The 17,176-nt window shown below is 46.8% G+C and overlaps 1 protein-coding gene across 1 annotated transcript; it reads right to left on the reverse strand.

Moving 5' to 3' along the window:
- Nucleotides 1-1,663: 1,663 nt before the first annotated feature.
- Nucleotides 1,664-16,810, reverse strand: LOC135395306 (flavin-containing monooxygenase 5-like). The gene is made up of 6 exons (XM_064626538.1): nt 16,757-16,810; nt 5,397-5,819; nt 4,731-4,977; nt 3,698-4,069; nt 2,678-2,968; nt 1,664-2,515 (listed from the first exon to the last, which is right to left on the reverse strand). Exons 2-6 carry the CDS (start codon nt 5,801-5,803, stop codon nt 2,180-2,182), a joined length of 1,653 nt encoding a protein of 550 aa, XP_064482608.1. The 5' UTR covers nt 5,804-5,819; nt 16,757-16,810; the 3' UTR covers nt 1,664-2,179.
- Nucleotides 16,811-17,176: the final 366 nt, after the last annotated feature.

Consider the following 17,176-nt stretch of genomic DNA (forward strand, 5'->3'; position numbering starts at 1 on the left):
ACCGACAGAAAATATTTCTTGTAGTGTGTGTCCTTTTTTGTCCCTCAATCTCGGGTTCTTGAGTAGGGATGCCCTCTAGCTGCTTGCGATGCCACTTCGATTTTTCTTTCTTACCTTTGTCAGTGAGATCTTTGCTATGCTTGCTTTTCGCCGATCCCGCTACAATTTTCTACGGATATACAGGGTGTCCCAGCTAAGTGTATACAGATTAAAAAAAAAAAATATATATAACACTTTTTCCAAGATGAAATCAATTGCAATATAGCATACGCTTAAAGGCACTCCCCAGGAGGGCATTAGCAAAGTCCAAAGGCAATGTCTTAATTAACTTTCATTAATTAACTTTTTAATTATAAAAGCTACAAAGTTGACCCAATAAGAAGATCTGTTCCTTTCGGTCACCTGATATCGTAGCCGGTTTCAGAACAAAAATCTGTTCCATAGATCGCCCGCAAAAAAATTGTGAAGGAACGTCATTTTTTTCTTTGTTCATTGCGCATCTTCGCAGACGCGTATTTCCTTCATCCCCAAAGTGAGAGGGGGAAAGAGCACAGTGCCGCCTCATGCGTCGAAGATGAGCTTAAACTTGCGGAAACAAAACAAAAACAAATGTGAAAGCTAAAAGCTAAACAAATGTGCTAGCTGTAGGACTCGAACCCACATCTTCGCGACTTCCAGGGTGCGTCATCTGAAGGGACAAACCAGCCACTCTCTCACTCAACCTCCTTTCAGAGTGGCTGGTTTGTCCCTTCAGATGACGCACCCTGGAAGTCGCTGAGAAGGCGTGTTAGCTTAGCTGAATTGGTAGAGCCCTGGACCGGCAATCCAGAAGATGTGGGTTCGAGTCCTACAGCTGGCTAACCTTTCCAGTGACTTTCATCTTTCATCGTTAATTTCTTAGGCAAATTGAGGCTTTGTATGCATTTGTCCCTTCTATGTTGTTCCAGCCTCAGAACATCAGTTCTTTCATGTTCAAAAACAAATGTATCGGGTGACTATCGGAACTGGCCTTATCTTGGGTTGCATGTTCTGTTTCCTTTTAATCTTTTTCCAGGACGCGAGAGGCGATAGTGTGCTCTTTCTCCCTCTCACATTGGGGATGAAGGAAAGACGCGTCTTCTAAGAAGCGCAATGAACAAAATAAAGAAAAAAATGGCGTTCCTTCACGAATTTTTTGCAGCCGATCAATCGAACGGATTTTTGTTCTGGAAACGGCTACGATATCAGGCAACCGAAAGGAACAGATGTTCTCATTGGGACAACTTTGTAGCTTTGTAGCTGTAGCTTTGTAGCTTTGGGACAACTTTGTAGCAACTTGTAGCTTTTATAATTAAAAATTTAATTACTGAAAGTTAATTAAGACATTGCATTTGGACTTTGCTATGCCCTCCTAGGGAGTGCCCTTCAGCATATGCTATATTGCAATTCATCTTGGAAAAAGTGTTATATATATTTTTAAAATATCTGTATATACTTAGCTGGGACACCCTGTATATATATATATATAACAAGCGAGACTACTAGAGTTATTTCACATTACAAATATAAAAAGTGAGAAGATTGGACACTCGTTAGGAGGATGTGTTTACACCTCGAAGGCCAACTTTGAAGTTGTGCGCGTGAATGCAAGTGAGGCTCAAAGAAGCGTGGTCCTATCCTGATAGCTTGTCGTACAAGTTTATTTCGGAATCTTGCCCTCAGCAGCAACGTGTGCATAAATGTTGCAACAATGCAAACATGAGGGCATGCTGTAGAACCGTGCACGTGTCACTTCGGCTTTCCACGTGGTCTGATTTCGGAAGTTGCATATTTGCCAGCTTCCTCTAGAATACAGGGCGCTTCGTATCTGACGAGCCACGTGTTGTCGAGTGGTTCGCTCAAGTTAACGACCGAAGAGAAATGTCACACGCCTGCCTTCCACGATTGTCTAGCATGAGGTGTAAAACGAAAGTACATCCTCTCTTCCTTCCGCACGATACAAATTTACGCTCCCGTCGTACTGGAGCCGTTAGCCGTTTCGTGCTGTTACTCTGCCTTGTGTTCTAGAGGACAAGTTGACAACAGTGTGCTTGGCACTCGCCCACGCAAAGCGGTTTCTGCGCTGAGATGATGACATATTTCTCGAAGGATCATATCTACAATACATTGTCGGTAGGCACATCGTCATTAGTGAGGGACATCAGCCCTTGAAAAGGTACGTCAACAAGTAGATGAAAAGAACCAATAGTCCAGCCACCCACAAGACGGTTGGCACAGCCCTCTGGATCCGCTTCTCCCCCTTTTTTGATGGCATCTTTCTGGTGTCCAGCGGACCTTTGAGTCTCTCGTTCATCGTGAAGATAGCATTCCGTGCTCCAGACCAGGAGTGAGGGCCCTGTAGTCTGTACTGGTAGGGTAGACAGGGGAGAAAATAACACTTCCAGAAGAGCGACGGATCTTGCCAAAACATCTTCCACAGGTTAGGCTTGGCACCAATCTGGGATGTTATGTCGTCCATGTAGTCTACCCAGTCCGCCTGAAATGAATCAAGTCAGATTGGCTTAGACCTTGCTAGCGGAGAGTATAGCACGATTTTTTTTCGAGTATTTGAATGTACGGTTGCGACTTGACAAGGGCGGTTGTGTTATCGCGAACTAGAAAGACGAGTATCGGCATGTCATCGACGCATGAAGAATACCTGGAAAGTGTGGCGGAGGCTGTCAACGTAGCGACTTTCGAGTCGTGCACGCATCTTCGTGTAATCGGCCATCATCTGTTCGGAAGAAGGCAGCGAAAGTTTCTTGTTCATGAGCAGGGCAAACCATCGACTTTGAGCTTCCTGAGCTGGAAACACCCCTCCCAGAAGCTGCAGGAGTCCAATGAAGGCGAGGGACGGGTGCGGAAGGTGCGGGGGAAACACGTACTTGTACAGGCACACCTTGTTCTTCTCCGTCCTGTGCACGTCATGGTCCAGGAATGGGAACGTCGCCTGCACAACAAGGAGCGTCACACCTCTCTGAAGTTCAAACCAAATAACCCAAGCATCATAACTTGATCCGGGGACGTATACAGCATAACGAGGTCGACTAACCAATCAACGGCCGCCATACATTACCGCGAGGTGAATATTTTATGCCAAGAAATTATATTGATCGTCGACAAATGTTGCATGGCAAAAACGTCAATTGCGCTATAGAGACATGTATGCATATCAGTTTCTGTTCTTCAGTTCATGGCACAGCGACACTTCTTGATCGGCACGGATAGCGGTCACGCACTCGGGTACGTAAGCCATTTCCGTAAATTTGCGGTGTTCATCGATGTTTTGAGGATCGCAAGATGGATCCGATGTACATGTACGTGCAACAAGGACGACAGATATATGAATGGTTCAGCGGAGAAACGAGGGGTTGGTCCTCTCCCTATACGAGGGAATAGACAGTAGGTTTCCCCGGATAGTTCAACTGTTCTTCGAAGCTTCAGTGGTCCTCCGTCGCACGGCATTATGCTAGTTGTAATAATACTGGCTCGGAGACGCTATGTGACGAGTGTCATAGCTCAAGAACACGGAGACACTGATTTACTGGCCCCTGCAAGCTAAACGCCGGAGCATTCTGAAAACATTTATTGTCTCTGCCACCCAGGTCCCCTGGTTTTAAAAAGAACTTTTCATCCACCGATGAGGATGGAGTATATTCACTGTTAAATCGTGTCTTACCAAATAACCTGTGGCCAAGATGACGACATCGAGTTTGACTTCTTCACCTTCTTCGCCCTTGAAAATTACCCCGGTCTCCGTGAACTCGAGCACGTCTCCCTTGACGATGATGCGTCCGCTGAGGATCCCGTTAGGCAAGGCATCATTGATAGTGGGATGCTGATTCCGCCAGCGATGTTCGGGCTTGAGCCGGTAGAACCGGTGACTGAATGCCTCGTTGGAGTACGTCTCGTACACGAAGTTCACCAGAGACTCCGGTGCCATGTGGTTGAATAGGTTTGTGATGCGACGATTGAGGACAGAGTCCGCAGGAAGCCCGAAGAGACCAACGCGCCGAATGACCCAGCATCCACGGCGCGTGCTCAGGTACACCTGTTGTAATGTGCCACTTAATCAAGATTGCAAGACAAGATTATTATTGCAAGATTATTATTGCAATGGCATTTACGACGAATGCTCGTATACACTACTTAGAATTGTACTCGAAACTGCCGTACAGTGTATGCTGCTCTATGTCCCTTGTGTCCTGGCGCAGGATGACCATAAGGCACCCTACCCACCTCCTAGAAACACTCTCTAAAGACTGCACAATAGACCAAAAACATTGCAGGCGTTGAACTTACGCATGCTCTTTATATTTAGCCGTATAGATATGACAGGCTTTTATTCTGTTGCAGATGCGTTGTGCATTTCAAAGCCCTACAAAAAAATTCGAACCGAACCCCCCCCCCCCTGAAAGTGTGAAAAGTCGAAATAGAAATAGTACCCTGAATTCTACAGTGAAAATTATTTTCGCTCTCTCTTTACTTCCGAACCTTATGAGCTCCCGAGATCCCTGCCGTCCGTCTCCCCTACAGGGGAACAGGAAAAGGCGCCCAGGGCTACCGCCCCTTTTGCACCCACATCGGAGCTGCTCTGCTGAAGCAGCCTGGAGTCACCACGCCTGGTTCTGTTTTACGTGTGGCGGCATAGTTGCTCTATCTTGGATGCTTCTGCTTCAATATAAAAGCGCCAAAGCGGTGTGAGTAGGTACCTTTTTGGCTCCAGGGCAGAGATCCACTGCGACATCCGCTCCGGAATTGCCGACACCTATGATCAGCACTTTCTTATCTCTATATCGTTCGGGTATCTTGTAGTCATGAGTGTGCAGAACTTCGCCCTTGAACCTGTCTAATCCGGGAAATGTAGGCACGTGTGGAATGACGTGGTGACCCGAGCAGACGAGAACACCTTCGAAGGTTTCTGTTTTTGTTTCCAGGCTGCCGTCTGCCTTCTTGGTGCTGCATAGTCGGGTTACCATTAGAGACATGGGTAGGCTATGTAGAAGACAACTGTCGGAGGTGGGTACTCTCCAGAAATTCCAACATGATGATGACGGTGGTGAAATAATATTATATATAAGCCTTTCTAACGTGGGACCTGCTACTTCAGAGCAATGAACGGAACATGGCGAAAACATCTGAAAGTGAAGTCTTCGTTGCGCGGTGTCCGTGGACGCGCTCTACCATACACGACACCTGATGACGCCCATCTGTCATACTGTCATTCAAATGCAATTGCGTCTGCTTTTAGGGGGAGAGAACATATTTGTGCAGAAAAAAGTCCCGAACCGAGATCGTAAAGTCATTTTGGCTGAAAAGTCACCTCATAAGTGCATGGTAGCGTACTTCAGCTAGTCGTAACGGTAAAAGGGCCTCACCTGTAAGTGACATCCCAGCAGCCTGTAGCCTCATAATCGGCACTTTTCACAACGCGCATCACTTCGGTGTTGAAGCGGAAGTGTTTCATGAGTCCAAAATGCTCAGCATACATCTCAAAATAACGCACCAGCATGGAGTGATGCATGAAGTTTGCGAACTCCTTGGGCGGAGGAAAGTCACTGAATGCGCTCATCTCCTTGCACGTGTTGATGATGGTGGCGTGCATGAGGGATGGAACGCCGTACTCCGGCTTCTCGCGGTAGTACCATAATCCACCTAGGTGATCGGTCTTCTCGAAGATCACCGGCAGCAGGTCTTCTTCGAGGCAGGACTTTGCAGAAGCGATGCCCGCCGACCCGCCGCCAATGATGGCGATGCGCTTCCGGCGGCTTTCGTCGCGGCACATGATGCTGTTCGGCCCTCTGGAACGATTAAGAATATAGCGGTCAGACCATTCGAAACTCTAAGCAACGAGGCACATCCAGAGGGTGCTCTGCATCTGGCTGGTTCGACGGCAGTGGCTAAGTGGACGCGACATTCGTCCGGCAGCGGTGACAGCTTCAAGGTCACGCTAAAGCCTGGGGGTTGTGGGGTCATGCCCCACCGCCGGCCGTATTGTCTGAAGCTTTCCATACAGATCTCAAGGTCGGCGGCCAACGCAAAGTCAGCGAGGGACAGTGGCGGGAGTCGAACCCACACTTCTATGAAGATAATTGCTTTTGCGTTTGCCCTCATTATCGATTAAGCCTCTACAACATTCTTTGCGCGAGTGTTCCAACCCCATCAGATTCAACGAGCGATGTCGCGGAAAGGAAGCTTTCTCAGTTAGTGAAGGGCCGTTCGACTACGCATTATTAATTTAAATAATTAAGGAGTAGTTTCATATTTTAAACTTACTGGATAATACTAAGATCGTTTCGATCAAAACAACCGATAGAGCTTTGGATGACGGGCGTAAAATAGATAAAATGCTTTTGGGATTTGCGAAGACTTTTGACAGTGCACCCTGCGGTACACTGTCCAAAGCAACTTATGTTACTTTCACTAAAATGGCTTGCAGTCACGTAAGCCAATGACACTTACGGTATGATATCCTTCCGGTGGCACACTGAGAGCGAAAGGCAACTACACATAGTCCCTGAGTCATGACTTCGTATCAACTAGGTCAATCTTCTATCTTACGCACACACACACACAGAGGTCTGACGACTTAGTGGACATGATTTATCCACCCAGTAGCCTAACCGAACAAAAGTGAAAGCTGTCATTGAAACATCCCTTGAAATGTATTCAGCGGCTGATATTTTTCAACTGGAGCTATTTTCCATAATGGCCAACCGTGACTCACGGCACAGATCTGTCATGCCGTAATCCGTGCCATGAGTAACGGAGGGGTCCTCGGACGAAGCGGTTCCAATTGAAGTATCCACTGATTGTATTTGTAATGATGTTCCAATGCAGCTTTTCACTTCTCTTTGTTGGTGCAGTATGTAGGTCATTGCGGAATGGTACGCTTCGTTTCAAACATGTCGGAAACACTTCACACCCATTTCTAAAACGTTACATAGAAGTGGGCGGTTTTCGTGGTTGTGGGGGTAAGAATACGAACGTGCACAGAAATGCAGAAGACTATTTTCGGCTCCGCGTTTTCAGTGCGCTTTTATCGTGGACATCCGTTACTCTGGGAAGAACCTCATGGCGCAGGTCACAAATTTCAGATTTGAAGTCATCATGATTTTACACCTGACATCTCCTGAGTATGATGATGGTGATTACACTAAAATTGAAAACGGAGTGAGTCTCGACAAGTTCGGACTGGCTACCTCTGTGCTCCTACTCTAGTACTCTGCGATAATTAACCGATTTTTCGATATCCCGATTTTTCGCTGTGTACTAGTATGCTACTTATTTTGTTGCAGCGCTTGTTTTCACCGCGCTCGGGGGACCGGCTAATGTCAAGCTCAGACGGGTCGGGCGCCTCCTAACAGCAGGCAAATGACAGCATTCGACATCCCCTCACTAGTACTAGGAAAAGTTGCCACATATTCAGGCACATATGCTCCATAAACAAACGACATATATCCTCATATGATGTTGGTATTGTACTGCGTACAAGAGGGTGTTCCATAACTTCTCGGTCTGGCCCAGAAGGAGGTGGCCGAGGTGAATGAACCAATGTTACTTTGCAACTAGTCAGCGCCAACATCCAGACACTTCGCTCAGCCGTCCTCAGATCCCCGTGGAAAATATTTGAATGTTCGGTACTTCAAGAACGGGCCACGGCGTCAATGATGTCATCATCACTGGCGAAGTGGATACCAGAGAGTTCCTTTTTCACCTAGGGGAACAGATGGATGTCCGATGGGGCGAGATCTGGCGAGTAATAGTGGGTGCATGATTGACCATAGAAAAGCCGCAGGAGTGGATAACGGCCATCGTCACAGCAACAGGGTGTTTGGTCGCATTGTCCTGGTGCAACAGGACCCTCGTCCAGAGCACACCGCGTTGTTCGGCCTTGATGGCGTTCAGCAGTAGATGGATCAGCATCACCTTGACTGATGAACAGACCCCGTCTTCGGCGGTGGGAAGGAGCGGTGTTTCCACTGTTTGCACTTGGCTTCACTCTCGCGATGGACCATGCCTCGTCCACAGTCACAAACCGGACACGGAATTCCACAGGATCTCTCCTGGACAATTGGAGTTTGTTCGTGGACGCGGTGCCGTGCTCGCGTTTTTAATCAGGTGTGAGCAATCTTGGGACCCATCTTGCAGCGGCCTTGTGCATGTCAAGATATTGGGTCAAGATGTGTCCATCTGTTTTGGATATGCCTGTAACCTGAGCGATGGCCCAGATGTCGAGTCGGCGATCTGCCGTAACCTCATCGTGCACACGGCGGAGTTTTATATGTACGCAGGTATATTTAATAGAAATATGGAAATACAGAATTACATACAAATAAAAGTATGCGGGGCTCTTGCTGAAGTTTACACTGAACTAGAACATTAGGCTGTTAGCAAGGGGATTGTTAGTTGTACAGTTCTAGAGTTATAGAAAACCGTATACAAATTGAGTCAGTTTGATTTGCTACTTGTAAACACGGAATTCAAATCGTTTTGCCCCGTGACACTCGAAAGCTTCCAATGTCACTACACCCTTTCCACCCCAAGCCTGTTCCGAGTTCTTTTCATTGCGGTATCTTTCTTGGATGTCTTGCTGCTGCTATTTGAGAAGTATGTGTACCAACGTCTTTGACTACTAACTATGTGCGGCAAATTAAGTGGCAAATTTCCTAATTCATTGTCACCTCACGTCTCTGTTGTTGTTTGCTTATGTGGCAGTGCCAGGTGCAGACAGCATACTTTAAGGGCGCGCCCTGCAAGGTTATACGGTTGAAGGTGTGTGGGGGGGGGGGGGGGATTAGGCATCACAAATCCAGTGTAGGATGCAGGGCGGCGTTCTTGTGTGACACCATTTCCTGCCACAACGTACATCGGTGAACCAATGTCACGCCACTAACAAGGATCACGGACATACGTCTGCAACGCCTGGAGTGTAAGAACGGCTTGCGTGAATTGCGTTCATTGTCATATACTACTCGGCAAGACGGCTGCGAGTATAGAAAAAGAGACCGGGAAAGTAAATTACGCTCCGTCGGCCGAAAAGTTTCATTGACTGAAAGTGCCCTAGAAAGTCGGAAGAATGTCCGTAACAACAAGCACAAGTACGGTTCACCTTATTCTCGAGCCTACGCGATCAGCGTAAACTTGATGTGTGATACACGGAATATCGCGTGAACAATGTGTCAAAATGTACGAATAATTGTACGAATATTACACAAAGAGAGTAAAGTTTGCTTACTCAACGGTTTTCTAGGAACACGCGAATGCATCAACCTTGATGCACGCGCAACAAGTAGCCTATGAAAAGACATGAAAGTGGGCATGCGCTTTCGCGTGTAAAAAAGGCGCGGGGAGTGGGAAAGCATGCTAAACTCAACCACACAATCAATGAATCGCACGTCTTCCCACCGATAAAATCTACGCGATGAGATCTTGGCTATTATTACACGCCCCCTTCTGTTCCAATGTGTTTGTCCTTCATGATCTGCGAGCCATGTCCCTCTTAATGTCATTGTGTACACTAATAACCCATCGCGTACAACAAACACTTACGTGTCGTGCATTGTGATCCCGCAGAACGCGTCGTCCACTTGGGCCGCCATCTTTCTTCCTTGGTGCGTTCGCCAGGAGAGAATGGGACCCCCCGGAGGTGAACAACCTTCGTGCCGACGGACCAGAACGCGCTGGCACACTTTTCTCTTTTTCGGCAACAACCTCCACCAATCCTCGTGTAGTTTCACTTTCGTTCTCGCACACAAACAGGAAGTCCACTCGTGCCCTTGATTTTCGCTCCGACGGTCAAATCCGGAAGAAAATGGATTAAAGGTCACCTCCCCCGGAATATACACTGCCCAGACGGTCGCATTCGAAATTCTGTGTTATTCTTCTGGACACATTCGACCACACTGAACTTGAAAGCAGTGCCGTCATTGTCCCGTTCCGGGTACTCCAGCTTCCTATATTCATAGGCAACATAAGAGCTACAGTCAGAGAGGTATGTTTCCGCGAGTGGATAATGCAGTCCGCGCAGAAGACGGCGAACGCCATGAAGACGGGCAAGCCGATTCACATGTGAATGAATGGTTTCACAACGTGATCAGTGTGCAAGCAACAGTTTGAAGCATATGGGGGCACTGAGTTGTCACTCGGAGGCGTCATGTGCACACCTAAGCCAATCACAGACGTCTTTTGATTTGTGAGCGATGTTGACCTGTAGGAGCTGGCTTGTCCGGAAATATACGACTACGTAGTTACCTGACTTCGATTACGTTTTCGCCGTCTTTGTTTTTGTCTGCTGAGGATTCTAGCCGCTCACACCGGCTTGCTGGTTCGTTACCTGCTCTGTCACGTAACACAGTCCTTTTATTCTGTAACACTTTGCGATAATGAGAGGTGTTACAGAAGGGGCGTACGCCTCCCGTTTTAAGCAATCAGACGACATAACCACGCTGGCTGATCATGGCCGTGTTATGAAGTGAAATTCTGTTTTTTGTGTGTTCGGTCATAGACATCTTTAGGCAGTAAAGAACAGTTGGCTACGACGATAACAAACTCCGTTTCAGCGGCATGGCCAAGGTCGTGCTGAAGACTGGGAGGTGGTGGGTTCGAATCTCACCACAGGCAGTGCCGTCTGAGGTTTTTCCTGGGTTTTCCGAAGACTTTCCAGACGAATGTCGGCACAGTACCCCTGAAGTCGGCCCAGGACGCACACTAACCCCTCTCCCACCTACACCACACTCATTGATGTGTCCTCTTTCCATCTGTCCACGTCTGTACGCCGCTCATGGCCACAGTTGCTTCGCGGCACTAACATAATAAAAAACAAACTCCGTAGACGTGTCGGCAAGCAGTGCGTAGATATATCTTAATTGACAACAAACAGCACTGTCTGCGACGTAGCCGTCATTGCTCACGCCGGTGGTATACAAGGGGACTTCTGTGGATTCCATATTTGAGCGATTATAGTCCCTACGACTATAATCGCTCGAATGACTAGACTATTTGGGCCCCTGTAAGACTGGACATCCACAGATGTGCCAGTTTTACAAGTTTCTGTCCCTTATTCAAGTTAATAAACCGTTTTGTCTGCAGAGAACTCCCGTTGAAATAGTGACGTGTCACGAGTCCTTGTGCCGCAAATCTGGATTGACACGATGCATTTCCGTGAAGAAACGCCGTAAACTCTGAAAGGAGGGCATATAGTAGGGAATAGCGTGCATTGAATAGCGTGAAACCTCAAGTGAACAAGTATATGTGAGGTACGAAATTTATGTGTTTGCCTTCCAAAGAGTAGATGACGCGGTTGAATGCATGCTAGGGTAAGGGAAGGTTATGCTATCTATAACTATGCAGGGAGTACAGCGAAGTTCACGTGCATATGTGTGCGCAGATTCCCACAGTCGGCCGGCTATTCTTGCTGCCCGTCAAGTGGGGAACTCCATTTTAAGACACGCAACGTCCACACGAAAGTTCCTTCACTTCCTGGACGTCACTCACTTTGTGCATGCAAACTCTAAACTGATCAAAAGTCAGGAATAGAGCGGATAAAGACCGTTAGACGTCTGTGCTAAAGACAGAACGAAATCCTGTTCTTCAAACAAAGCTGTCCTCTCCATAGAAGTGCTCTTGTAAGTATAGAGGCCCGTTCCATCATACACTTTCACTTCGGATTTCTTCACAGATGTTTCACCATATCGGAGTTCACTCTCGCCTAGTGTTCTACTTTCTCAACAGTCTCTTTTGCAAGCCTCCTCTTTGGGTCAAGCCGCGTTCGCATGCACACAGTATAGAGCATAGTTGACATACCGATCCTGGTATAGACAGCATAAATGCGTAGTAAACATTCGTTATAACGAGATCGTTTTCCCCAATTATCGCTTTATTCGAAATCTCACACTCATATTACGAAAACTCTACCTCACGTCACCACCAGCAATGGGGTACTAGGTAGAGTGTCGCCCAACTTGAAGTAAAGTTGTTGTTGCTGTTGTTGAAATCTCACACGGTCCCGACCGAAATGCGTGCGTTTCGAACCCGATTATACGAAGTACACCGCCAGCTGACTCTGCTTAGTGAGAATACCGTACTTATCCGCCGGGCAGCCCGCACGACAAACCCAGCTTTCGTCTTCTTTTAATAGGCTGCCAAAGTTGTTGAATACAAATGTTAGTTTGCTCACATGAATACTGTTTTGAGGCTCCCGCAATGTTTCAGAGGGTACTATCGCTGTTTTATGGCACTTCCACCTTTATCAAATTGCTGCTTATATCCCCCCTTTTTTTTGTGGAGGGGGGTCCATCCGCTTCCGGTTATAATGAAAAGTTCATTGTACCCGCAAAAGATCGCAGTATCGTAACGCAAATAAATAATAATACTTTCATTTCCACTTATTATAAATTTATAATTCGTAACAGATGCAATGTAGCTGACCCTTTTTTTTTTCTTGTTTGATTCCGTGCGAGCGCCGCGAAGCAACTGGTGTGGTTATGATTGGTGTACAAGTGGAGACAAAGCAGCAAAAAAGAAGGTTAGAGAGGTTTGTTAGTATTCCCATGGCCAGATTGGCGTACAGGATTGCGTTCCTCCCACCTCACCATGTGTTCCCTCTGTCATTACAAATGTGCATCGAGATCCATATATACAGACATTCTTGTGTATCATGAGAGGAAGATAAACACACATTCCTGGTCAGGGATCTGCATGCGTATCAAATACAGCTTTCAGCTTAATGACAGCGGTGATAAATGATGTTATATTGTCTCTGTTGCAATAACAACTGCCGCGACGCTCAGTGATTTCCGCGAATTGCATATTTAGCGTGCAACTCCGACGTCCGCACGCAGCCGATTCGTTAAGAGAGCCATCGTAGACATAGGCCACGAATCCCGGCATTTATATTTCCGAGTCTTATTTAATGCCTAAAAATACCACACTTCCCGAAAAAAAAAAATATTAATCACTCTAAACGTTCCCTCAAATTATGCAAAAATGAAGGCCGCGGGCACGGAGCCCTAATTATCATTGCAAGACTGAATCCGGTTTCTACTGTAATAACAACAGCAGCAACGTCTTGCACGAGGTATTTTTCACCGCATGGGAATTACGATACCTTGCAATGCAATGTACGCTCTGAAAGCGTCTTTTCCCGGTTGCGCAAAATGCTGGTGGTAAAGATTATAAGAATGTGAACGGGCAAGGAGTGGCGAAGGAAGATGTATATCGAAAGTGAGGAAAATAAAATAGTCAGGAAACTCGACGAGGACGAATTTACGGGGAAAGTCCCCCTCGATTCCTTCCACGAAGAGACTACCGAGGAGGATCTGACCTTCGGCGACTTCACCACGTGCCTTCTTGTAGTAGCAATAAAATCTCGGTGCATTGCATGGAACCCGAAGAATCCAGAAGAAGAACGTTTCGGTGAGCATTTCGAGCGTTGCAAAGCTAACTGTTCAGAGGAGCTGTCCGGATGGCATCGGGGTCTTTCTTTTTCCCCTTGAACTGGATCTTTAATGGATTTTAAAAATGCGTCATATTTATGATCGTGATCAGGAGACCTTCTCATCGTTGCTACACCGACGTGCAGTGAATTCTGAGCATTCTGGACTCTGGAAGAAGAACGCAATGTGTAAGCGTGGAATCGATAACCTTGAATCCTGAAGAAATGGAACACCTCCGACAGAGCGCGTGCGGAAGACCCGTATAAATTGCAATTATTTTTAAAGTAATAATATTTGTTGGTAGTTGAAGTCATTTCTGTGCCCTTCCCTTTCTGCAGAAGGGCACAGAACGGACTCCAACAAAAATACGGACATGTCCGTATTTTTGCTTTATTGAGCTTCTTTATGAACATGGCACTGTCGCATTTCTTCATCGAAGCGGCTCCCTGCTAGCTATCAGTGAGAGATGGAATAAGAAACGGGTGACCGGGCTATTCTCCTCCTATTATTCTCCTCCTATCTCTTCCGCTCCTATTTGCTCCAGTGTTCCGTAAACTTTTGTTACAAAGCTGTATCAACAAGACCAAATCGCCTTGATATTTATCTCTGAATGAATGAATGAATGAATGAATGAATGAATGAATGAAGGCATGGCTGAGAGATTTCTTCCCTTTCTCATCTCTTTACTTTCTCTTCATGAAAATTTCCGACAAGCCTTTGGAGGAATTTTGTGGTTAAGACAGGGGGTTCGGTCACTTCCGAGCACTTTGTTCTGGGCTTTACAGCCTCAGCGCATTGTATTCTTGCTGAAGTAGGTACCCCAATACATCAGAGATGCAGATTCTCATGAAGAGGTGCGCTGTATAAGGAATGCCCGTTGGAAAGGTTTCCCACTGTGTTTCTCAACAGCGCCGCACCTCAGCTATGCGGCACACCGTTGGCGGCCTGCACGCAGCAGTCTGTCTTGAATTTCGCAAATAAATAAATAAATAAGTCTTGCACGGCGTGATCTCTTATTGTCAGACGAAATCAGCATGCTGACAAAAAGGTATTGCTTCCAAGAGTAGGATCAAGTGTCTCACAGCGAGTGTTTTGCCCGCTCAAAGAGGTCAGCCGTCCTGAACTGTCAAATTACGCAACAACGTACGATTATGTAAGGCGGCCGCCCCGAATGCGTGCCACCTTCTGGCCTACTGTTACGTAAAGTCGTATACGCTCTGACGTCATCTTTCCGTTACCCTTCGCTGTGATTATACTTGTAGGCGAAAACGAACCACAACTCGTGCTTGGAGTGCGCCATGTCTTTCTTTGGAGGTTCCGAGATGCACGTCAATCTTCAAGTTCAGCCGATATCTATTATTATCCTGCCTTTCATTTGCGTTGAAGGCAATTTGCGCTTTTTCACCCCGCAGGGATAGAGACTTCCCGTTGTCGGAAATCGAAAAGACCAGCTTTCTTCGTCATTAGCCCGGCATCAACGCGCCGCCTTCATTGAAATGTCATTTCTTCTATTTCCTGCGACTTTCACGAACACAAACCACTTCGCGCGCTTTGCACGCATGGATCATGGAAGCCGGTATTATGGCGGCAACCTGCATGGGATGGATGTCAGATGGACGTCTTTAGAACGTTCTGTTGTAGTCTCTATGTTGCGGGGACCGCGAAGAAGATCTCCAAACATTCATAGAGGTCACAGTATACTGGCTTCGCTGGTACCACATTTTCATCAAGTGAACTTGCGGGTCCTCATATCTGTCGCACCTTACGTGCTCTCGAACAATATGTTACATCATCTTGGCGTTTCTCGGCACACCCACGCGGATTGCGGGCTTGGCTCAAAATAACGCCTTCTGTCACTCACAGAGGGCGCTGTAGAGGTCACTGGCTCCATTAGGCTGTATCATGAAAGGTTAACATGAGTTTTCGGAAGCTCGGGGTTCCTTGACCTTAAACCGTGGGCAGGAAACTTGCAAGCTCCTGCCAACTCCGTGCAGAGCATAAATGCACGTCCAAATGTTAATTGACGTGTTTGTTGTTTACCTTTCCAAGTTATTTCTCCCGCGACGGCAACTCCTTCCAGTTGATTTCACCTATTTGGTTTATCGCCAAGGTTATGGACACCAAACTTCCCTCTTTCGTAACTCATCTGCATACGCTGCAACGCAACAAGCGCCATTCCTTTGGAAAAACCAACGTAACCTAACCAGCCCTAACTTGACCATTTCCTTATATCCATAGGACTGATGTGATGTGATGTGATGTGATCCCCACTTTCGTTTTTGCCGCGCCTGGCTCCATTTGCTAGCAGCTGACGAGCCAGGAATGCGAAGGATAGCAGGCCCCAGTGTTGTTTTACATTAATCTTTCTTTTACATATCTCCCTTCCCCTCACTTAGAGGAAGGCCAAGCCGGCTTAAAGTAAAGCTGGGCAACAGTAGTACGAAGAGCGCCAACGTCACAGCGAACGATTAAGATCTGCTATAAAGGTAGTTGCATAGCCTTACTGTAATACTCCGCGACTCCATCCATGACGCCTATGGAAAGCCCCGAGCCAATAGAGAGCAATTAACGATATATTCCAGCTTTCTTGGTTATGGCGGTATTGTTACCAGATTTCTATGTCTTGTAAAAACCATTAATGTTCTTCAGCCCATAATGTTCACGAATTTGGCGAATTTTAAGAGCACGCGAGACTTTCGGTCAATAATTTACACGTCAAAATCAATGTTGCAATCCGCGCAAACCTTATTTTCACTGCTTGTTGGGCGTGTTATTAGTAAGCATTTAACTGCTATGCACTCAAGCATGCGCGGTGCAGTTTTTATCAAACATCTCAATTTTGTTTCTTTTACAAATCGATCAATCAATCAATCAAACTTAGTAGGGGCAGTACTGTCGTGCGAATCACAAAGGAAACCAACCGAGCCACAGATTGCAGAGTCGAAAATTCGCGGAATTTAGTGGCTGCTAATGTGTGCCCTGTGTTCCGGTTTCGAGAATCATTGGAGCCGCGAAATTAAAGGACTTTAGAGCGCACTCAAGTTTATTATATTTTTTCGCTGTAGTAAACGGATACTAACGCGTGACCTGTGGCATGTAAGGACCTAGAAGTGGTGTCCCCTTACGGGACACATGCCCCGCACTATACGGTCATCTTCTTCACCTAAAGCCGTAGTTAGGTTTTGATCCCCCAGAGCACAACGCAGAGATGTGGTTTCTACTATAGCCACGTCGTGGTATGGCCAAACCGCGTTACGAGAGATTCGCGCAAAAATTGCGAGACAGAAAGAAATGCTACTCACTCGAACGGCGTGTCAACCTGCGGCACAGCCGGCGCTCCGACTGGTCCCGGAGGAGTTGTTGTTCTCTTTCCCCAGCTGTTACGTAAGAGACGGATGAAGGCAACCCTTCTCCCGCCGTATCACCGCGGCCTGGATCGCCTTGTTGTGGGTCGACCGTTGTGGGTCATTGGGCCGACACATTTCGCGATCACCAGTCGAAAACGAAGGTCGACACTTTGGGGCTGGGGAATATGTGGAGAAAGTACGAGAAAATGGTCGCGTAGATATTACGAGCAGCTGTGATGAGAAAGGAGGAAACTCATGTAACGGGGAAAGCCTCAAACGTCAGGAACTTCCTACACGAGGCTATTATTTATTTAAACAAGTACTGTTGACCCTACAGGGGTGAATAAAAACGCCTGGAGTGCAACAACAATGTAG

Source organism: Ornithodoros turicata, chromosome 5 (genome assembly GCF_037126465.1).
Source record: "Ornithodoros turicata isolate Travis chromosome 5, ASM3712646v1, whole genome shotgun sequence".
In the NCBI taxonomy this organism is placed as follows: Eukaryota; Metazoa; Arthropoda; class Arachnida; order Ixodida; family Argasidae; genus Ornithodoros; species Ornithodoros turicata.